This window comes from Leopardus geoffroyi, chromosome C2 (genome assembly GCF_018350155.1).
Source record: "Leopardus geoffroyi isolate Oge1 chromosome C2, O.geoffroyi_Oge1_pat1.0, whole genome shotgun sequence".
NCBI classification, from domain to species: Eukaryota; Metazoa; Chordata; class Mammalia; order Carnivora; family Felidae; genus Leopardus; species Leopardus geoffroyi.
In genome coordinates, this window is record NC_059333.1 from 75228114 (window position 1) to 75252406 (window position 24293).

The 24293-nt window shown below is 40.3% G+C and overlaps 1 protein-coding gene across 1 annotated transcript in view; it reads left to right on the forward strand.

Annotated features, from left to right (window-relative positions):
• ATP13A5 (ATPase 13A5) overlaps positions 1 to 24293 on the forward strand; it is a 128741-nt gene that overhangs the window by 10732 nt on the left and 93716 nt on the right. The window contains 5 exon segments of the mRNA XM_045502579.1: positions 15781 to 15954; positions 16627 to 16773; positions 17040 to 17110; positions 17210 to 17290; positions 21078 to 21147. Coding sequence (XP_045358535.1) covers positions 15781 to 15954; positions 16627 to 16773; positions 17040 to 17110; positions 17210 to 17290; positions 21078 to 21147 — 543 coding nt within the window.

Consider the following 24293-nt stretch of genomic DNA (forward strand, 5'->3'; position numbering starts at 1 on the left):
TTTTCTCATGCAGCCACAGTTTCACACGAGGAATCTAAAAATTTAGTGACCTTAAATCATTTACCCAGATCATATTAACTAGTAAGTGATGGAGCAAGGAGCAGAAGCGAGAGCTTCTAGAAGGCAATGGGGTGGGGTATAAAGAACAGAGGCTCTGCTGATAGACCTGGATAGGGCTCCAAATTGTGCCCTTTAGCAGCAACCTCTGTTGAAAGGCACGTGCATATTTCATTGTTACTCCGAATCCAGGCTGCTTCCTTTTGTATTTTGGGCCAAGGAAAAGACCATTAGAAATGTGGTACCTCTCCTGGTATTGGGAGCATGGAATTCTAGTAGGAAACAAAAAAGTGAGGGAACATTACTGGCAACAGAGAATAGAAATCAAGTCTATATGAAGATGGCGCAACCTTTGTGCTATTCAACTCACTAGTAGGTGGTAGATCTGGGTTCCTCACCCTGTGGAACACAGCCACTTCCCATTACCAACCTTGTTTCAGTATCTCACAACTCAAAACCAGAAACTCTCTCCACCTTTGGCTAACCTATTATCACATCACCTGCTAACATTGATTGAAAGCTTCCTTTGTGCTCAACACCTTCCACCTCTATTACTCTTCACAACTATGCTTCCAGGTGTGTGCTATTATCCCCTACGTACAGAGATGGAAACTGAGACTTAGAGAAGGTAAGTCCTGAGGTCACATAGGTTATAGGCGGCAAAAGCCACTTTACTGCAAGGAACTACATGTAGTGCGTTTGAGGTTCCAATCCTTCCTCTCTCTGTTCCCAATGTCTTTACATTTACGAGGCCTCTAGATTCTACTTACCTTCCTCTTAACAGCACACATATTCCTTCCTCTACCCTGCACTTCTTAGTGGATTTTACCCACGGGTGTTCAGTACTTTGGAGACATCTGAGTGACTCTTAACTGCATCAGAAGAATAAGCATTGAGAACACTGAAATTATACTTGAGATTAATTGGTCAAAATGGAGACATACACTAGGATAAACTCAAATTACACAAACATTGGCAAGCTGACTGAGAGGATTTGATTAAAAAGAATGGCAGATGAAAGAATGATTCAACCGAAACTTCAAGTCCCACGTCTAGCTTATAACCTTTGGGAAAACAGACATGATAGGAAATTTACCGAGGTTTATGAGGCCAATTTATGAAGGAAGCAAAAATATTGTTTCTATTCATCTTTGCTCAAGGAGCTACATATTTCTGAAAGTTACTGTGACTTTTTGCTGTTGTTTTCTCTTTCTCGATATAACTCCATTAAAGTAACTTCCACCAACTTGGAACAGAGTGTCTAATAAACACCCTCCCTTTATTACTTTTTGTTGACAAATATAAATTCAGTGGTGTCAACAAAGTGCACTGATCTTAAACAGACAGTTCAATGACTTCTATTATCAGTTATTTTTGCTCATTTCCTATAAATAGAATTGTGTCTTGATTTACCATCCTTTATTTACTCGTATGTGAAATTCACATTTATTGTTGTTCGCATTAAAAGTTACATTAAAAAATTATTTTGTAGTGTTACATTATGTGAAAACACAATATTTATCTTTCTCTTGTTGATGTGCCTTTAGATTATTTCCAATTTGGGACCTTTATGAATAAAACTGATACAAATATTCTTGTGCAAATCTTTTGGTGAACATATACAATTCTCTGTGTAAAAATCTAAGAATGGAGTTACTAGCTCATAGAGTGATCCTATCTTTAGCAACACAGTTTTTCAAAACGTTCGTACCAATTTACACTACCCAAAACAATGTATATGAGTACCATTGCTTCACATTTTTATCTACACTTGGTATAATCAGTTTTTTCCATTTTAGCTATACTGTGGCTATGTCATTGTGTCATTTTAACATTGTTGTGTCATTTTATCATTGTGTCATTTTAGAGTAAGTCTTCAAATCTGGTTAAGTCTTCCAACTTTGTTCTTTTTTTGGGATTGCCTTGGCTATTCTGGCTGTGATATGTTATTGTAGTTTTATTTTGCATTTTCTTAATGACATGATATTGAGCAACTTGTGGAATATTATCCTGGAAATCCTCTTTTGTAAAATGATTGTTCAAGTCTTTTGCTCATTTTTTATTGTGTATACATTTCATTTTTTATTGACGTAGTCATTTGTGATATTTCCAAATATGATTCTTTTTTTATACATAGGTACAGATAGCTAGTATCTTCTTCAGAGACTTTTGGATAAACAGAAGCTTTTAGTTTCATTAATGTAAGATATCTTTTTTTATCTTTTTTTATTTCCTGTTTAAGAACTATTTTCCTACTTAAAGTTCATGAAATATTTTTTCTGTGTTTTCTTTCAGATGATCTATTGTTTTAGTTATCACATTTAAGTACATGTGCCACCATTAATTTGTGTATGGTGTAAAATGGGGGGAAAACTCATTTTTCTAGCACTGTTCATTTTGCTCTAGCAACTACCTATTGAGCCAACCATCCTTTCTCCTACTGAATTGTAATGGTTCCTTTTTTTGTAAATGAAACGATGAAATATCTTTGAGTCTCTTTCTGGACTCTCTATTTTGTTTTTCATTTTTTTTCCTTTTTGGCTTGTAATTAGTAGGAATTTGTAGTAAGTCTTCACTTCTGGTAGTGTAGGTCTTCCACAATTGTTCTTTTTGAAAATTGTCTTGATTGCTTTAGGTCCTTTGTACTTCCATACCGATTTTAGAATCAGCTCCTCAATTACCACACACACACACACACACACACACACAAAATGTCTGATGTGAGTATAAATGGGATTGCTCCTGGCTAACCCTCAAACTTAATATATCTCTCCTTTTATTTAGATCTGTGCTTTCAGCAATATTGTGCAGTTTTCAGTCTAGAGGTTTGTCTAACTTGATTAGGACTATTATAAGTATATTGATTTTTTTGGCTTTGATATTACAAATGGCATTTAACTTCATTTTCAAATTGCTTGTTACAAACACAGTTGTTTTTCTATATTGACCCAGTATCCAGCAACCTTGACAAATTCACTTATTAACTCGTATAATTTGTACATTATTTTGGATTTCTTAATAATTATATTATCTACTCACACAGAGAGCTGTACTTTTTTTTTTTCTTAGTTGACATGTAACATTGTGTAACATGTTAAGGTGTACAAGTTGATTGTGTAACATGTTAAGGTGTACAAGTTGATTGGTACACTTAAATACTGTGAAATGATCACCATCAAAGTATCAGTTAACACTTTCATCACTTCACATAATTACTATTTATTTTTTTGTGATGAGAACATTTAAGATCTACTTTTTTAGAAACTATCAAGTATATAATATAGTACTGTTACTTATGTTTCAATTATAAATGTTGTTACTTTTTCTTGTCTTATTGCACCGTTAAACTACCAGAAGTAGTAGTTATAACTTCATAGGGGGATATTCAATATTTCATTATTAAGCATGATATTAGCTGAAGGATGTTTCTGTCTATTCCTAGTTTGCTGAGAGGCTTCTTTCTTTGTTTCCTTGTTTGTTTCCTTCTTTCTCTCTCATGCATTAGTGTTGAACTTTATGAAAGTATTTCTCTATACCAATTGCCATGACATTATAAATTTCTTCCTGAATGTTAACATACCAAAATTCATTGATTTTCAAATTCCTGCGATCTTAGAACAAACTCCATTTGGTAACAACATATTACCTTTTAATATATATCACTGATTTAGCTGGATAAGATATTTTGTGATTACTTCATCTATGCTTCTTACAGATCTTAGCCTGTAATTTTCCTTTCTTTTAACAAACGTTATCGGGTTTTGGTATATGAGTATGCTAACTTCATGAAACAAGTTGTGAACGTTTCCACCTCCTCTACTTATGAAGGAGTTTGTGCAAAATTGATATCACTTCTACCTTAAATATTTGAAAGCATTCACAAGCCATTTGGACTTGAAGATATCTTTGTAGAAAGCTTTTAGTTTTCTTTAAGAGCCATAAAAATATTCTGATTTATTTCTGAATTTATCAATTTTAGTTAACTTTTAAGTACAAATTCAACATCATTGAATTTTTCCATTGTAGGTCTGATTTCTATTTTATTCATTTCTGCTTTTTTTCCTGTTTTTCTTTATTATTTCCTTCCTTATACTTTTTAAGATTTAGTTTGCAGTTCCTTTCTACAGCTTCTTGATTGGGAGCTTATTTCATTGATTTCAAACATTTATTTTCTTTTCTTACATACACATCTAAAATTATATATTTCCCTCTAATCATTGTCTTAAGTACATCCCACAAGTTTTTATTTGTCAATTTCCATTTTTATTCAGTTCAAAATACTTCTTAATGGCTATTGTAATTTTTCACCTGACTCTATTAGAAATACGCTATTTGAGGGGTGCCTGGGTGGCACAGTCAGTGAAGCGTCTGACTTCAGCGAGGTCACGATCTCGCGGTCCGTGAGTTCGAGCCCCGCGTCAGGCTCTGGGCTGATGGCTCAGAGCTTGGAGCCTGTTTCCGATTCTGTGTCTCCCTCTCTCTCTGCCCCTCCCCCGTTCATGCTCTGTCTCTCTCTGTCCCCAAAAAAATAAACATTGAAAAAAAAATTTTTTTTAAAGAAATACGCTATTTGAAAAAAATTTCAAATCATTTGGGAATTTTTAAGTTACCATTCTGTTGTTAATTTCTAGTTTAATTATAATGTCATCACATTTTATGCTCCAGAACGTGGTCTATTTAGGTAAAGAGTTCATGTGTACCTGAGAAAAATTTGAAGTATGCAGTTTGGGGTTAAAATTTTCTTCATTTGTTAATTAGGTGAATAGGGTTGTTCATACTTCCTGTATTCTTATGGTGGTGAGTTTTTTGTTTTTGTTTTTGTTTTGTTTTGTTCTTTTGGTGTACTGGTCTTATCAGTTAGTGAGAAAGGGGTGTTAACATCTCCCATGATGACAGTGGCTTTGAGTGCTATTTTGCTTTACAAAGTTTGAAACCTAGCTTATAAGTGCCCCCAAAGTTAAAATTGTTATTCCTTCTTGATGAATTGATTATTTTGTTTTAGATTATGAAGTGTCCTCCTTTCTCTCATATTTATTATTTATTTATAATTATTTATTAAATATTTATATTATTTATTTTTAAAGTCTATTTTCTCTGAAATTAACATAAGTATACTAGTTCTTTTTTGTTAGTCTTTGCATTGTATATTTCCCTTTCTTTCTTATTTTAACTATTTGCTTCTTTGTATTTAAAGGTGTCTCTTGTAAACAACATATAGTGGGTTTTTTACTATCTCTGACAATCTTTGTTTTCAATCACGGTATTAATGTCATTTATCTTGAATGTAATTGCTGATATTGTTGGCTTAAATTTACTGTTTTCTATCTATTCTATCTATTCTTTATCTTTTTTTTCTTCACTTAATGCTATAATGGCTCACATTTCTGTATTGACTTCATAAATTTTGTTTTTAATGGTGCCACTATAGCCCACTGTTTTGATGTTCCACATCTTATGGAGCCATTAGCTATTAATTGGTTCTTCCAATAACTTTTCTTATTACAGATAATACTGCACTGAGCATTGTTATACACATCACTTTCTACTTTGTGTATTATTTCCTTAGGGTATATTTCCAAGTGTGGAATTACTGATTCCAGAAATAGAAACATCTTTATAAAATCTTGATATAATTTGTCACCTTGCTTTCTCTAAAGAATTATTCCAATTTATAAGGTTTTAGCAGTATGTAGTTGTAGTGATTTTTTTGCCATCTTGCTGGCATTGTCAGTTCTTTTTTTAATTAAAAAATGTAAAGAAAAGAACTGAAGGGGTATCAGAATTATGATTACCAATGCCATTGTAGTATGTAAGTGAATCAAAAAAGGGAAAGGCATTTGTGATGGGCTTTTTCAACCTATGAGCTGGCCTAAAATTCCAAACCATTCTGCTTCTATTTTGAATACTTTGGCAATAAGCCCACATGAATAACTTAGTGAAATAATGCATATCTATGACATAATATGTGAACTGGCATATACATTTTATTTGAGTTTAATAAAACTATCATTCACAAATAAAACTAGAACAGGTTTATGGAATCAAAAAGAAGATAGGAAGAGAGAAAGGAGACCCAACTGGAAATACGCTTAGAGGCAGAGTGAACACATTGTAGAGTTACATTTAAATCTTATCATGAATAATCTCAAAATAGAGTGGCTGCAGTGCTAAACTTAATGAACATTTTTTCCCAGGTGGATGATAATAACTGAGAAGCACTGGAAAGGAACTCTTAAAATTGTAATTACTTTGCAGAGCACTTGAGACATTATCTCATTTGAGCACTAGTACCCTGTAAGGCCCACATTTCTGGGTTTTTTTTTAGGAATAAATTGGGATTCCCTAGAGGTGATATTGTTGCATCCACACGACTCCTGAAACAGAATGCTAAGGGCACCAGTGGCTGTCACAACAGTTTATTACAATGAGAGGCAAGGCCAACTGATCACGACCAACACTCTTGATAAGAGTGCGGCCTCGAACAGCCGGGGTACAGAGCTTTTAAAGCCGATCACATCGTTTTATCATTACCTGGGAACAGAACAGAGAAACAGTTGCCAGATGAGTTAGAAACAGTTGCCAAATGAGGTGATTATTTTAGACTTTCTGCCACTAAGTTGCAACCCGTGGATCTCCTTGACCTTGCCTCTGATGCTTTCTTTGAGTTTTTGTTCTCCTTCATCGGTAAAGCCTGATTTACAAGAGTATGAAACGTGATTTACAAGAGTAAAGTAAGGCTGTTTTCTCTTGACCTTCGGTGTCAGAACAAAGCTGTTATTTTTAAAGCTACATGTTAGCCCTACACTACAATTTAGCCCTTATATTTCCCCCCTTTCTTGCCAGTGAATCAATCCTTTGCCAGTGAATCAATCCCTAAGGTGACATCGTGGGACCTAATCATCATAATTTTTATTTCACCAACTCGCCTCTTGACACACTGTACTAACCAATTGATTATGCATGGGCCAATGGTTAACCCAAGAAGTAACAATAGCAGTGGCCCAGCTATGGCGGTGAGCAGTGACGTGAGCCAGGGGTACCAAGAGAATAAACTCCAATACCAATTATTTCTGGCCTCCCTGGCACATTCCCTGGTCCTAGGATTATCCCTGACCAAACGGAGAGTGTCTCAGATTACTCCGGAATTGGCATAAAAACAGCACGTTTCTCCGAGGGCCACACAGAAACCCCCTTCCTTCATGAAGAGTAAATCAAGTCCTCTTCTGTTTTGTAATACAACCTTGGCTAAAGAGTCTACTTGGTGTTCCAGCCGAGAAATTGAAATTTCCAAGTAGCCTAGGTCTCGGTCTGCTTGCTCGCTTATAGTTTTGAAATTTTGGTCCCCCACAATGAGTCCAGCAGTTCCAATAGCTGTGGATCCTGCAATTCCCAGTCCCACTAGGAGTGGAATGAGGACTGGTGCTGCCCTTTTCACCCTGGAATGTCCTTCGAACAGAAGTAAATGTTCTTGTCTCCCTGCTTCTTCGCTATATAGGTATATTTGTGGGAGAATATGAACTAGGATACAAATCTCTCAGGTGCCAACCCCAATGTATGTGGCTGCAATGCAGGAGGTAATTCCTGATGAGCAAGCAAACCAGGCTCCAGTAAGGGCTTGGTATGCTATATTTTTGGGGGCTATCAGTATCTGATCTTGGAATATACACTTCTGCACAAGAGTTTTTGTAAAGGGAGGTATGCCAATTATATTCTTGGGACACTATGCACCAACCCTGCCCTTGGAGGTCTCCTAGGGTTAAAATTGGTCGTGAATCCCAAGGGCATAATGTCCTGCTTGGATTTAGCAATTTTATGACATGCTTTTCTATGTCTTGTCCAATGCTGGCATTTGTAGCCACTCTCACATAATATGGGGGTTTAGGGTTTAAACACAGCTAACAATATTGTACAATCTCGGCGTGAGATGAATGTAGCCAAGCATACATAGAATCTACTACATCTAGCCAATGCGTCTCATGGGAGAACGGGTTCTGGATATGACCTGTTGTTGGTAATTCTGACTTTGTGGGGGCACCTGATCGTAGTGGTAGGTTGGGAAGGGACAGTTGGAAAGAGCGGGGGGTGTAAAATCATGTCCTTGTTTGGCCCTACCAGATTGGGTGAAGTTTTTCTTTTAACCCTTTGTAAAGGAAATGCCCTTGTCAACTCCTGGAGCATACATTCTGAGAACCCCCCCAAGTGTGTCTAGTGTCCCAGGAAGAGGAAAAATTACTGGAACTAGAAACCTTTTTTTTAAACATATTTTTGTTGGGTTACATTTTCCTTGAGTCTTACGTTTGGGATCTGGAATTCTAAGGCGGGTGATTAAGCAGTCATGGCCCTGTCCTGCCAGCCAGGGAGCCAGCGTTTCACAACCCCGTTTTGCACAATGGTATTGGCCTTTTCCTTCACATTCAACCTTTCTATTTGCAGGGCAACTGTATAACCCTGGTAGGTTAGCCAATTATTGTTCTTGATCCCTGTGTCCACATCCATAGGTAACCACATAGGGGTTTTCAGGGACCGGAGGAGTGGAGCCCATTGGCTGTTTATAATTAGTAATTAAAGCCTCCCAGGAGTCCTCCGCCAAGTCACAGAAATCAAACAAAAAACAAGGCACAGTGGAAGAGGTATTAGATGCTATCACCTTCACCGTGACAGTGTCCCTGAGTTCCCATTGGTATGGCCAAAAAGATAGGGGATGCAATTCCGTACAGTCCCGCACACTTATCATTATACAAACCCAGACAATTATTATTATGCCTGCATCAGTCTTAGCTTTAAAAGATCCTCTGGGTGCCTTTGGACCTTCCATTGCTGTTCGTTGTCTGGTTTCATATCAGTCTGGGGTGTTCCCGCCTTTACGCAGTTTTTCTTAAACTGAGAGTGATGAATCCAGGTTCGGACACCATCTACCTTCACGGCCGTGGGCATAGTCAGGATCATGGTGTGCGGTCCTTTCCAGTGCAGCTCCAGGATTTTAGGCTTGTGCCTCTTGACCCAGACTAAGTCTCCTGGTTGAAAGGGGTGAGGAAGAACAGGAGGATGAGCAAAGGCTTCTTTCAAGGCCCTGGTTATTTCCTTTTGTACATGTTGCAGGGCCATTAGTGAAGCCAGCAAATGGTCCCGTTCCAATTGTTCCATTACATCGTCTCTTAGCCTCGGCAGGATAGGTGGAGGTCTGCCAAATAAAATTTCATAAGGGGAAAATCCCTTGACAAATGGAGTACAACGTGCTCGCAAAAGGGCAAAAGGCAGGACATCAACCCAATTTTCGCCTGTCTCAGGGGACAATTTGGTTAAGGTCTCTTTTAGGGTCCGATTCATCTTTTCTACTTGAGCTGGGCTCTGAGGTCTATACGTACAATGTAATTTTCCAATTTACTCCCAATGCCCGGGCTAGACCCTGGGACACCTGCGCCGTGAAGGCTGGGCCATTGTCTGATCCTATGCTCAGAGGCAGCCCGAATCTAGGAATTATTTCATTTAATACTTTCTTAACTGGGAACGCCTCGACCCACCCGGAGAAGGTGTCTACAAAAACAAGCAGGTATTTATATCCATATTTCCCTGGTTTAATTTCAGTAAAATCTACTTCCCAAAACCAGCCTGGTTCAGTTCCTCTATCTCTTTTAGCTTCTGAAACCTTCTTACTTGCACCCTGATTTACTTGGGCGCAACTTACACACCTTTCAACCATCTCTTCAATCTCTTTTCCCAGCCCTTGCGCCCTGAAATTTTTCTGCACTAATTCCGCCATCTTGGTTTTCCCAGATGATTCCCTTAGTGGAGTTGACACATCATGCGCGACCCGAGTGCCATGGGTAAGAGTATCTTACCTTCAGGATGCTGAAACCACTTTCGTCCTGGTATCATACTTCCCCCTTTTCTTGAAACCCACTCCAAATCTTTAGGAGTGTAACTGGGCTCCAGTGGAAGCAAAGGCTCTGTCAAGATCGGTGTCTCCAAGGCACTTTTACTTTTAGTTAGGGCAGCTTCTCGGGCTGCTGCATCAGCCAGAAGGTTTCCGACTGCTTCTAGGGAGTCGCCTTTTTGATGTCCCGGGCAGTGAATGATTGTCAACTTCGCAGGTTCCCAGATGGCTGCTAGAAGATCTAAAATTTCAGCTTTATTTTTGATGTGCTTGCCTTCCGCCATGAGGAGACCGCGCTCTTGATAAATGGATCCGTGTACACGCGTGGTTGCAAAAACATAGCGGCTGTCCATATAAATATTAACTGACTTGTTTCTTCTGAGTTTTAAGGCTTTTGTTAGCGCGATGAGCTCTGTGCCCTGGGCTGAAGTTTCCAGGGGAAGGGTCTGTTGCCATAAAACCTCGCGGTCTGTTGTCACTGCAGCGCCGGCATGCCTTTGCACTTGAAACACAAAACTACTGCCGTCTGAAAACATGCTATCAGGGTCTTGTAAGGGAACATCCGTAATATCAGAGTAGAGGGATGAGATCGTCGCCAAGGTTTCTGGGCAAGAGTGCAGAGGCGGACCTTGTCCTTTGGGCAGCAAAGTGGCTGGGTTTAAGGCTGTGGGGGCACAAAAACGTATTTGGGGCTGGTCGAGTAGCAATGCCTTATATTGGGTAATCTGAGCATTTGACAGCCATCGCTCTGGGGGAGCCCGCAGTAAAGACTCCACTTCATGGGGTCCCATGACAGACAATGCTTGCCCCAAGGTTAGTTTGCGTCTTTAGGAGTGCGGTGGCGGCAATTTGTCAAATGCATGGAGGCCACCCGGAAGCAACTGGGTCCAGCCGTTTGGATAAATAGGCCACTGGTCGGGGCCAAGGTCCCAGGCGCTGAGTCAGAACTCCCTTGGCTACCCCCCTTTTTTGGCTACAAACAAATGGAATGGCTTGGTGGGATCTGGCAGGGCCAAGGCTGGTGGGGTCATGAGAGCATCTCATAAGTCTTGGACGCCTTTAGTTTGAGTCTCCCCCCATGTGAAGGACTCTGGAGACCCCTTGAGAGTGGCATATGAAGGGGCTGCCAGTTCAGCAAAGCCAGGTATCCATAGTCTGCAGTAGCCTGCTGCCCCCAGGAACTCGCGAACTTTTTTGCGAGTTTTAGGCTGAGGAATATCGAATATAGCCTGAATTCTTTGTTCACCGAGATAGTGCTTGCCTTTTTTAAGGTTGTGACCTAAATAGGTCACTGCAATATGACAGATCTGTGCTTTTCTGCCTGGCACCTGGTACCCCAGTTTTTGCAGAAGACTCAAGAGTTCTTTGGTGGCTCTCAGGCATTTTAAATGAGAAGGGGCCGCCAACAAGATATCATCAACATATTGCAGTAGAATTACCTGGGGGTTGGAGATTCGAAATGGCTCTAAATCCTGGTGCAGGGCCTCATTAAAAAGAGTAGAATTTTTAGATCCCTGGGGGTGTCGCGTCCAAGTGAGCTGTCTGGCTTTTCCCTCTTCAGGATCAGTCCATTCAAATGCAAATAGTGGCTGGCTTTGCGGGGCCAGCGGGATGGCAAAGAAGGCATCTTTTAAGTCCAGAACTGTATAATACACCTGAGAAGGGGAAAGCAAACTAAGGAGACTATAAGTGTTGGGTACAGTGGAATGAATGTCCATTACCCTGGTGTTTACTGCTGTTAGGTCCTGAACTGGTTGGAAATCGGATGAATAAGGCTTCCAGACAGGGAGAAGCAGAGTGTTCCATGGCGACTTGCATGGGATCAAAATGCCAGAGTCGCACAAACACTTGATGTGAATGACGATTCCCCGCCTAGCCTCCCGGGACATGGGATAATGTTTTAGTCTTACCAAAAGCGCGGATGCCTTAAGTTCCACTATTATCAGAGCTTGATGAATCGCCAGCCCAGGTGGATTGGTCTCGGCCCATACCTGGGGGAATTCTGCCTGGAGGCTTTTAAGGAGGGGATCGACTGCATGGACATTTTTATCAGGCACTGGAGTGAGCAGGCCCTCTTCCCCAAGTGGCACAGTCACCATTACTGTTGTTGGGCCATCCTGGCCAACTTTAATATGCATACCCCCTTCAGTGAATTTCAAACTGCAGTAGGTCTCTACCTAGCAATCCAGGGTAGGGGCATTCAGGTATGATTAGGAAAGAATGTGTAACGGTTTTATGGCCTAAATCTACTTGTCATTCAGTGGTCCATTTACAAGTCTGGGACCCAGTTGCTCCTTGCACCAGGGTTGCTCCTTGCCTGGTGGGGCCAGGATCTTGTTTTAGAACTGAAAAGGTTGCCCCAGTGTCCACCAAGAAAGTCTTAGGTTGGCCCCCTATATTAACAGTAACCAACGGCTCAGAAGTGGGCTACCAAGCCGCGGCCCTGTCAGTCGGAATCGACTCCCATTACAGATACCTGGAGTGGCCGAGTTTTGCGTGGGGCTAAGTTGGGACAATCCTTTTTCCAGTGTCCCTCTTGTTTGCAATATGCACATTGGTTTTTCCCTAGTGGCGCTTTAACCCTTTGTCTTTTTTCTTTTGCCCAGACCAGAATTCTTTGGACGTTCTGGGTCTTCTTCCCCGCGGGCATCCAGGACAGCCGCTACCACCCTAGTCAATTTTTTTGTCTTTCTTCCTGAGAATCCCTATTGTTAAAAACTTTTTGGGCTATTTCAACTAACTCAGATAAATTTTTTCCTTCAAACCCATCTAATTTTTGTAACTTTTTCCGGATGTCTGGGGCCTTTGTAAGACAAAGGCCAGGTTTAATGCCCTTCTATTTTCAGGTGCCTCAGGGTTAATAGGGGTAAATGTGCGGTACGTCTCCATGAGCCTTTCTAAGAAGGCTGAGGGGCTTTCCTCGGTCCCCTGAACTACTTCTGTTACCTTAGACATGTTTGTGGGCCAGCGGGCGGCCGCTGGGAGACCTCCCAGTAGAGTCTGGCGAAATAGGGTCAATGATCGCCTACCGTGAGGAATGTTTCAGTCCCAATTTTCAGGATGTGAGGAGGGAAAAACGTCCTCAAGTACAGCGGGATCCTCGGTGGGTTGCCCGTTTGGCCCCATCACTAATTTCTGGGCCTCACGACGGATCTTATCTCTTTCCTCAGTGGTGAAGAGAACCTGCAAGAGCTGCTGGCAGTCATCCCAGGTTGGCTGATGGGTCACAAATATAGTTTCAAGAAGAGAAATTAATGTTTGGGGTTTCTCTGAGAATGAGGGGTTTTGAAGTTTCCAATTATAAAGGTCGCTAGTGGAGAAGAGTACATAAGTCATAAAGGGTCGGACATCACCCTGCAGGGGTGGCCCTGGAAGAAGGGGCAGGGCAGTGGGACGGGGATGGAATTCCGGGAGTCCCTGACCAGGTGTGAGACGGGCTCAGGGGAGTGTCCCGACTCGGGCTTGCCTCCTGATCTGAAGCATCTTGACTTGTATTCTTTGAGCGAGAACTATAGGGCGGCGGGTCGTTTCTTCTTCCTCTGGTGCAGGTGATAGAGGGGGCAGCCACCTAGTCCCATCAAGATTCTTATTCTGAGCTCCAAATGGGCAGCCTTTGAGTGATAAAGCCTGTACTTTAGGGAGGCAAGGGGGAAGGGGAAGGAGAAGTTTTAACCAATCTGGAGGGTTTTCAATGAGGGTCCTCCATGCCTCAATGTATGGAATGTGGTCTTCCTGCCTAGAAAAGACAATATCATGAACCGTATGTACCAAAGTAAGGTCAAAGGTCCACTGTGGAGGCGATTCGAACTGAAAGCTGGTCCATTCCACCTCACAGAGAGTTCGAAGGACTGGCTTCTTAACATGGAAGCCGAAAACTGAGGCAGCTCTCCTATAGTCCTAGAAATGAGTTAGTATGAGACTCAGAGGGGTGGGGGTACTCTGATTTTGACCCATGACAAAGATAGGCAAAACTGACAGGGACGCACAGTCAACAGGAAGAGGACAAGACATGAAGACAACACAGTTTGAGATCTCAAGGCCAGTAGGCCGTGGCAGTCACCTGAAAAATAGGATCTTTCTTGACAAAAACCAAATCAAATGGGGTCCATTGGTGTCCTGGTAGCATCCCTGACTCTGGGTCTATAGGCGCATCCAACAGACCCTCCTGAGTCATTCAAATGGTGCGCCCCAAGAATCCCTTACCTCTCCCAATCCCGAGCTTCCTCCCAGGGGTTGGTGGAGCAATCCGAGGAAAGAACCCTGTTTCAGACCTTTAACTTTCCCAGCCAATGCACCAAATATTGCATCCACATGACTCCTGAAACAGAATGCTAGGGGCACCAGTGACAGTCACAACAAAGTCTATTACAATGAGAGGCAAGGCCGACCGATCGGGACCAACACTCGATAAGAATGTGGCCTCGAACAACGGGGGTACAGAGTTTTTAAAACCAATCACATCGTTTTATCATTACCTGGGGACAGAACAGAGAAACAGTTTGCAGATGAGTTAGAAACAGTTGCCAGATGAGTTAGAAACAGTTGCCAAATGAGGTGATTATTTTAGACTTTCTGCCACTAAGTTGCAACCAGTGGATCTCCTTGACCTTGCCTCTGATGCTTTCTTTGAGCTTTTGTTTTCCTTCACTGATAAAGCCTGATTTACAAGAGTATGAAATGTGATTTACAAGAGTAAAGCAAGGCTGTTATCCCTTCACCTTCAGTGTCAGAACAAAGCTGTTATTTTTCAAGCTTCCTGTTAGCCCTACACTACAATTTAACCCTTACAATATGATTTACCTAAGGTCACATAGCTAATACCCAGTAGAGCAGTGACTCAAACATTTTTGCTACCTGTTACCTTTCCATCATGTTTAAGGATTACTTTCAACAACTGTTATTAAAATCTTCATTTACCAGAGTTCTTTACTAGAAAAAATTAATGAAAATGATAACTGAAGATGAAAACTATTCCAAATATTAAGCCAAGAGATTTATTATAACATGATCTAAACTGGCATAAAATTCCAGAAGATTTCGTCACTAAAAATGCTATAGAAATTCAGTAAAAACTCATTTCGTAACATTACATCTCTGTGATGTGGACATGGAAGTCAGAGTCTTAGAAACACACACACACACAAAACAGCAGAAGGTAAAATAACAGTATAGTAATAATGTCATTCATAATCAACATTCTTCTGGGTCTCCCAAGTACACTAAAAATCAAGTTTTTGAAATTTAAAAACCAATGCTGTGACACTTCTTTGTGGAAGAGAGAAATTAGAAATTTGTTTGAAATAAAGGTATATATTGTTTTCGACTGTTTCCTTCTAAAACCGAGTCTCAAAGTCTTTACTCATTTCATGATAATATCAACTCCCTTACTACTAAAAGTAGAAATATTTCAGCATGTTACCATCAGGGTAAATTCCTATAAGCTGTCTTTTGAAAATCTTTCATGTTCACAGATAATCTCTTAATTTGTATCATCCCACCATTTGTTTCATCTTCCACCAGTAAATTTACATTAATATATTTTTAAACTTTATACCTAAAAAAAGTGAATCTGGTCCAAATCATGGGGTGACTCCTAAAACTAGAACCAAATAAATCTGCTCATTCTTTGGTCTGTCCGTCTGTTTTAGCTCCATATGCCAAGTTAGCCAAATGGGTCTTTTTTTTTTTAATTGTATCAGCTGACAGCTGTGAACAATCGGTCTGTTTCAACCAGCCGAAACCAGATCTGTCTCCCAACACCCCTGCATCTAAAGCTTGTGTTTCTTAGAACAAAATGATGTGTTTATGTAAAAAAAGAAAAATAGAGTCATGTTTTCTTTACTCTCCAGGAGGTGTTTGGTTACCGGACCCAGAATCTACGCAGAGCTCTGTGCCTTATAACAACCATGCTGACATGTGGGGTTCTTCTGCTGGTGTTCTACTGGAAGCCCCAGTGGAGAGTGTGGGCTAATTGCAACCCATGCTCTTTGCAAGAAGCAGACACTATTTTGCTAAGAACAACGGTACGTGCCCTTCAGCATTTCATTGGTGGTGCCACCAATGGCTGGCTGGTGTTCCAGAGATCTTTGCTTGAGTTTTCTTGTCCCCAAGTAGATGGCAATAGTATCCTGGAACTTACTTGCCCTCTCTTACTTTGACTCAGGAAGGAAGGACATTTCCTCCATGTCACTCTGGGGAAATGACTACTACGTCAGGCTAATTTTCAGTTTCCTTAGCCATTACATTAGTAGTGGCTGTTGGTATTACAACTCTTAAAGACATAACACAGGAAGGATGTATTTTTAGATATTTTTCAATTTTTTTAGAAAACAAATTTTGAGGGGAGGTAGAGATTTTAAACCCTTAAATGTCATGTTAAGATAGCCAGAAGCTGTTTTCTTCATAAAAAAAAAAAACCTTTCCTGTGAAGTGTGTCTTTTTATTCTCTAGCACAGTGGTTCTCAAATTAGTTGGAGGGCTCCTTAACACAGACTGCTGACCTCACCCCAGAATTTTTGATTTAGTAGGCTTATGGTAGGGCTGAGAATTTGCATTTTTAGCAAGTTTCAAGCTAATGCTGATCCTCTGTAGCCCAAACTTCGAGAATCTCTGGTCTAGGTAGGTATTTGGTTGATTGAGTGACTTATTGAATAAATAATATTTGAGAATTTCATGGGCTGGATTGATTTCTCTAGGATGAATTCCAAAGATATACGAGGAAGAAGGTTATATGCCTCTACTTAGCTACACCGAAGTTTCCTATAAGCAAGAACCCAGAAGAACCCCTGGTGGCTGACCGCCACTCTGTCATTAACAATGCGGTATTGAAGCCAGAATTAAAAGTAAGCAATTTTGAGCGCAATGTTATGGCATGTCTTTGCTAAAAAAGAATACTGCAAATGTTTATTGGAGGAAAGTTCTGAATGTCATGCTGCTGGGCTGGGAATTACCACAGTGTGTCAAGGCAAGTGAGGCTGCTGGGCTGGGAATTACAACAATGTATCAAGGCAAGTGAGAGCTGCGTGGGGACCCCTAACAAGAAGCCCTCACCTCCCCTGATGGGCTTTCTTGGTGAATGACATCTGTTCTATCACATTTGTAATTGCAGCTGCGATATATCCAAGTGCGGAAAATCAGGTATGTTTGGGACTACTTGGAGAAGAGGTTTCAGAAAGTCGGGTAAGTCTTTTTTTCAGCATTCATCAGGATATAAGGGAGGAACCGGATTTTTTGGGTGCCACGAACTAAGGTATGCTTCTTGTCCTGACCACACCCTAGGCTGCTGGAAGACAGCAATTCCTGCTATGATATCCACCACACATTTGGACTGGGCCTGACCAGTGAAGAGCAAGAGGTCAGGTAGGGTTTGTGATACTTCCTGAGAGTAAACTCGGCCGGCAGAAATTGAAATATCAAATGGCTTATGATCAGTGAGCTATTGGCATAATGCTTCATCAGCTTCATTTAATTCCAGTTTATTTACTAGCAACAGAGACAAATTTTAAGTTGTTTTCATCGCTGGCAAACTTATTAAAAATAAGAGCCCAAAAGAACAGTGCAGGCATATAATATTTGGTGTTTTCTTTCAGGATTGTAAAACAGTCTTGTCTGTGTTTTTGTTTTCATTCTTTCCTTAAAAAGCCTTGAGTCACTTCATAGACATCTGATTTGTCATCCTCTAAATCCTTGGAGAGGCAGAAAGACAATATTATGATTAATTTTCCTATGAAGAAACAACCTGGAGATGAGGATTTTGTTTGCTCAGGTAGTTGTGTCATTCATAACACCTAGAACAGTGCCTGATTCATGGTGGACACTCAACAGATATTTGTGGAATGAATGAATACATGAATGCATTCATTAATCTATTGACCGAATGCCTTTACTACGCTAAGCACTTTGCAAGCACTAAAGATCTAAGGATAAATAAGGCTTACTCATTACCCCAGAGACATTCACTGACTATTGGGAAAGAATAGTGCTACAACTGTGAGAATGATATCTATAAATGCACAGAGATTAGGACATAATAGTATAGTAGTACCATAAAAATGCTTATGCTACTTATTAACCCATAACGATTTTGAGTCTCTGCTTTCCTCATCTGTAATTTGAAATACTGAATGCTGGTGAGTCTGAACGTAAACCATTGCAAGACTTCCCCAGAATCCTAATAATTACCTTCATTTCTTGCCCATTTTCATGACCTATCCTGCCCGACCTTCCTCACAGTCTATAAGAAACAAAAATTCTCCAGCTAAGAAGCATTCTGGTACATAAAATACAGGTTCTTGGGCTCCACCCTCATAATTTTCATTTAGTAAGTAGGAACTAAGGGTAGCGGTGAGAGCAGAAACTGCATTTTTAGCAAACCCCCCCTCCGACGATTCATATGCGCACCAACTCTGAGAATTACCGATCTGTTTTTAAACTTTTCTCCTGCTGAATGAAAAATGACGAAAAAATGAACAAGGCATCATCCAGATTCTGACAATGTTTGCAAAACGTTTTAGAGATAGCATCACTGTATAAGATTTCATAGGTAATGCTGATTACGTTGAAACAAAATGTTGTCAGAGTCATTAAGAGCATACTGGTTTCATAGCATTAAGCACCAGACACGTGAAGGATTGAGCTAAGTTAGGAAGTGTAGTTGATTAACGCAAGTTTACTTCTCCTAGGACACCATTTCTACAGGAAGGATTGCCCTTCACATTTGTCCTTAGCGAGTGCCAAGCTTTACTAAATATCACACATAATTAAATTTAAAGCTGGTCCACACCGTAAAGAACTTGACAATGTAATGAGCAAGACAAAGAGTTTAGTTTACCAAATGCGAAGGATAGAGGAGATAATCTACTTTCAAATACACAGGCAGGTTTTACTCATGGGGTTTTCTAGGTGGACAGTAAAGAGAGTGAATAGAATGTGAAGTTCTCCTCCCCCCGCCCCCATCATTTTTTATTTTTTATTTTATTATTTTTTTCCCATCATTTTTTAATGTAAGACTAGGGCTTTTTTTTTTTTTTCAAAACTCAAAATGTGAATGATTGATTGAGTGATATCTGATTAAATTCCTAACTGGAGATGAGTTTGCCTTCATGAAAAGCAAGGATGCAACATGAGAAATGAAGGAGGATACTGAGAACTCCTCGATGACAAAAAGCCACAAAGTCTAAATACAACTTTCTCTTCAGGCTTCCCAGAAACCAGGCAAAGAGGGAAAATGGACACATTTATGTGGTCACCTTTTTGGTAGCAAAAAAGCAAATCAGGACATCAGGAGAGACAACATCCTGAAGAGAAATTTTCAGAAGGCCTTGGGAAGAAAAATATTCCAGGAGGTTCCCCGCTCCTATCTTCACTCATTCATGAACTGGATGCCACTTTCTCTCTCACTGCCTGTCATAGATAGGTCCACAGGGACTTGAGGCAATTCTCTTAACTCACAGAAACAGGGAAAACCACACCTACCTTACCCCCATCCATCTAATAGTCTTATGAGGACAGTCTTTAAGTTGTGCACCTCCTCATTTTCTTTTCATTTAATGCCCTGCTCCTGCCTCCTTTGTTTACCCTCCTGAAGTAGAAGGAGAAATGTCTGGTGGTCAAGACAGCTCTTAACGTGGGTCCCAAACCAGTCACCCTGTCGGTAACCCAGCTCTCTGGAAGAAGAAAAGCTTGGATGGGGAGAGTCTGCCAAATTCTATCGTGGGAAAAACAACAGCTATTGCTGATTTCAAGCCACCAACTGACATCACTGAATGTGGAGATTGGAAGAGATGTTCCCTGTCAGCTTGGGTATACTTCAGGGCTGAACTTAATTCTCAACGTCTGTCACCTGACTGGGAAAAAAGGGCATGCCTCTGAGTACCAGAGGAAAGGAATCTTGAGTCACAGGCAGCAAACCCAGCAGCACACGCTGTTTGACCTCTCTGTCTCCCAGCATCTCTGCACCTCAGTGTTTTCACACATGGAGTCAGAAGACCCTGCTTTGCGTCCTCTGGGATCCATGCAAATCATTGCAGCAGGAAAAGCGCGGCTTGGAAATCAGAAAAACTTGGGCTGAGCTCTGTTACACCTTAGATTCAGGACACGTCATGCACATTGCACCATCAGTGCTCACGGAGTGTGAGGTGGAGTCGTGGAGCCCACGATGTGACACCTGGATCCGCTTCTTTCCTGCTCTGTGGCTCTGGGGGAGTTACTGAGTTTATCTGAACTTCAGTTTCCTTTATAATAAAGATGATAATATGAAACCTCGTAGAGGTAATGTGATGATTACAGGAGATAATACGTATAAAAGGCTAAGAGTTGCATTGTCACGATTAATACTAGATATGGGTACCTTTGGCAGAACACACACAATGAATAGTTTTTCCCATTGGCAAAATGGGAGATATTAGCCCTTTCCTTTAGACCGTTGTGACAAACGAGAAAATCTTGTGTGAGAACGCTGTAGATTGTCAAATGCTGTACAAACATAAGGGCCTCTTACTGGAATGTACTCATGTGTGGATTAGCAAAGTGTTAGATGTGAAGACCATATATCATCTTCTAGTTTGTTGGCTCATTCATTCATGTGTTTATTTTCATATACTAAGGGCCTGTCCTAGGTGCTGGAGACCAAGGTAAGATATATATGATCTCGAACATCAAGAGCAATCTAGAATGCCTGAGAATTCTAGAAACATCGTCACATCTGTGTCTTGTTAGGTGTTCTCAGAATGTGATTGAATTGTTTAAAAAATAACTCAACATGCCTTTCTAACTGCATTTTGATTCTTGTGTTGCATTAAGATATTTTTTTTAATAGAAAAACAACTTTGTCCGTCATGAACTTTCATTTTAAAACTATGCTAATATTTTAGGATGTGCACATTAATATTCTTTGATTAAAGGCACAAAGAGCCTTAAAGGTAGAGAAGTGACTTTTGCCTAGTTTGGTTGTACTCAATTATCAATGTGGTTTTATTTTTATTTATTTTTATTTTTTTAATTTTTTTAAAATATGAAATTTATTGTCAGACTGATTTCCATAAAACACCCAGTGCTCATCCCAAAAGATGCCCTCTTCAATACCCATCACCCACCCTTTCAATGAGGTTTTAGATTTGGCACTTAATTGGTGATCACTTTCTTACAGAAGATTAGTGTGTGGGCCCAATGCCATTGAGGTAGAAATCCAGCCCCTATGGAAGCTGCTTATTAAACAGGTAACTGTTTCATCTATCTTTGAAAAAAAACAATTTTTGTTCTTTATTTTTATTTCCTGGTATTCAGGAAATTTTAGGCAACACACGGATACTTGGATATGAACAAAATCTATGGTTCATATAACTTCTTTTTGTTCTTCCCTTCTGTTTTTATGCTTTTCCTGTCTGTGAAAGTTTTTTCCATTTATTTATTTATTTTTTTGATATTTCAATAAATATATTTTTATTCCAAGATTTCTAACTGGTCCTCTTTAAATAACCACTTGTTTTAAATTAAAATCCATTAGGGGCGCCTGGGTGGCGCAGTCGGTTAAGCGTCCGACTTCAGCCAGGTCACGATCTCGCGGTCCGGGAGTTCGAGCCCCGCGTCAGGCTCTGGGCTGATGGCTCAGAGCCTGGAGCCTGTTTCCGATTCTGTGTCTCCCTCTCTCTCTGCCCCTCCCCCGTTCATGCTCTGTCTCTGTCCCAAAAATAAATGAAAACGTTGGAAAAAAAAAATTAAAAAAAAAAATAAAATAAAATCCATTAAAAAAAATCTCTACCCATGAGAGACAGATTCGTGTTTCATTATTTTCTGTTTTTTTCATTTTAAGTTTTTGATGGGGGTTGTAATGGTGGTGGTAGGGTATTATTAATTCTGTGATCTTTTTGATGACTTTAGTATTTTTTGTATCAAGTTTATTTATTTATTTATTTAATATATGAGATTTATTGTCAAATTGGTTTCCATACATCACCCAGTGCTCATCCCAAAAAATGCCCTCTTCAATACCATCACCCACCCTCCCCTCCCTCCCACCCCCCATCAACCCTCAGTTTGTTCTCAGTTTTTAACAGTCTCTTATGCTTTGGCTCTCTTCCACTCTGTCTTTTTTTTTTTCCCTTCCCCTCCTTCATGGGTTTCTGTTAAGTTTCTCAGGATCCACATAAGAGTGAAAACATATGGTATCTGTCTTTCTCTGTATGGCTTATTCCACTAAGCATCACACTCTCCAGTTCCATCCATGTTGCTACAAAGGGCCATGTTTCATTCTTTCTCATTGCCACGTAGTACTCCATTGTGTATATAAACCACAATTTCTTTTTTTTTTTATTTTATTATTTTTTTATAATATATGAAATTTATTGTCCAAATTGGTTTCCATAAAACACCCAGTGCTCATCCCAAAAGGTGCCCTCCTCAATACCCATCACTCACCCTCTCCTCCCTCCCACCCCCCATCAACCCTCAGTTTGTTCTCAGTTTTTAACAGTCTCTTATGCTTTGGCTCTCTCCCACTCTAACCTCTTTTTTTTTTTTTTCTTTTTTCTTTTTTCCTCCCCCTCCCCCATGGGTTCCTGTTACGTTTCTCAGGATCCACATAAGAGTGAAACCATATGGTATCTGTCTTTCTCTGTATGGCTTATTTCACTTAGCATCACACTCTCCAGTTCCATCCACGTTGCTACAAAAGGCCATATTTCATTTTTTCTCATTGCCACGTAGTATTCCATTGTGTATATAAACCACAATTTCTTTATCCATTCATCAGTTGATGGACATTTAGGCTCTTTCCATAATTTGGCTATTGTTGAGAGTGCTGCTATGAACATTGGGGTACAAGTGCCCCTATGCATCAGTACTCCTGTATCCCTTGGATAAATTCCTAGCAGTGCTATTGCTGGGTCATAGGGTAGGTCTATTTTTAATTTTCTGAGGAACCTCCACACTGCTTTCCAGAGCGGCTGCACCAATTTGCATTCCCACCAACAGTGCAAGAGGGTTCCCGTTTCTCCACATCCTCGCCAGCATCTATAGTCTCCTGATTTGTTCATTTTGGCCACTCTGACTGGCGTGAGGTGATACCTGAGTGTGGTTTTGATTTGTATTTCCCTGATAAGGAGCGACGCTGAACATCTTTTCATGTGCCTGTTGGCCATCCGGATGTCTTCTTTAGAGAAGTGTCTATTCATGTTTTCTGCCCATTTCTTCACTGGGTTATTTGTTTTTCGGGTGTGGAGTTTGGTGAGCTCTTTATAGATTCTGGATACTAGCCCTTTGTCCGATATGTCATTTGCAAATATCTTTTCCCATTCCGTTGGTTGCCTTTTAGTTTTGTTGGTTGTTTCCTTTGCTGTGCAGAAGCTTTTTATCTTCATAAGGTCCCAGTAATTCACTTTTGCTTTTAATTCCCTTGCCTTTGGGGATGTGTCGAGTAAGAGATTGCTAAGACTGAGGTCAGAGAGGTCTTTTCCTGCTTTCTCCTCTAAGGTTTTGATGGTTTCCTGTCTCACATTCAGGTCCTTTATCCATTTTGAGTTTATTTTTGTGAATGGTGTGAGAAAGTGGTCTAGTTTCAACCTTCTGCATGTTGCTGTCCAGTTCTCCCAGCACCATTTGTTAAAGAGGCTGTCTTTTTTCCATTGGATGTTCTTTCCTGCTTTGTCAAAGATGAGTTGACCATACGTTTGTGGGTCCAGTTCTGGGGTTTCTATTCTATTCCTTTGGTCTATGTGTCTGTTTTTGTGCCAATACCATGCTGTCTTGATGATGACAGCTTTGTAGTAGAGGCTAAAGTCTGGGATTGTGATGCCTCCTGCTTTGGTCTTCTTCTTCAAAATTCCTTTGGCTATTCGGGGCCTTTTGTGGTTCCATATGAATTTTAGGATTGCTTGTTCTAGTTTCGAGAAGAATGCTGGTGCAATTTTGATTGGGATTGCATTGAATGTGTAGATAGCTTTGGGTAGTATTGACATTTTGACAATATTTATTTTTCCAATCCATGAGCAGGGAATGTCTTTCCATTTCTCTATATCTTCTTCAATTTCCTTCGTAAGCTTTCTATAGTTTTCAGCATACAGATCCTTTACATCTTTGGTTAGATTTATTCCTAGGTATTTTATGCTTCTTGGTGCAATTGTGAATGGGATCAGTTTCTTTATTTGTCTTTCTGTTGCTTCATTGTTAGTGTATAAGAATGCAACTGATTTCTGTACATTGATTTTGTATCCTGCGACTTTGCTGAATTCATGTATCAATTCTAGCAGACTTTTGGTGGAGTCTATCGGATTTTCCATGTATAATATCATGTCATCTGCAAAAAGCGAAAGCTTGACTTCATCTTTGCCAATTTTGATGCCTTTGATTTCCTTTTGTTGTCTGATTG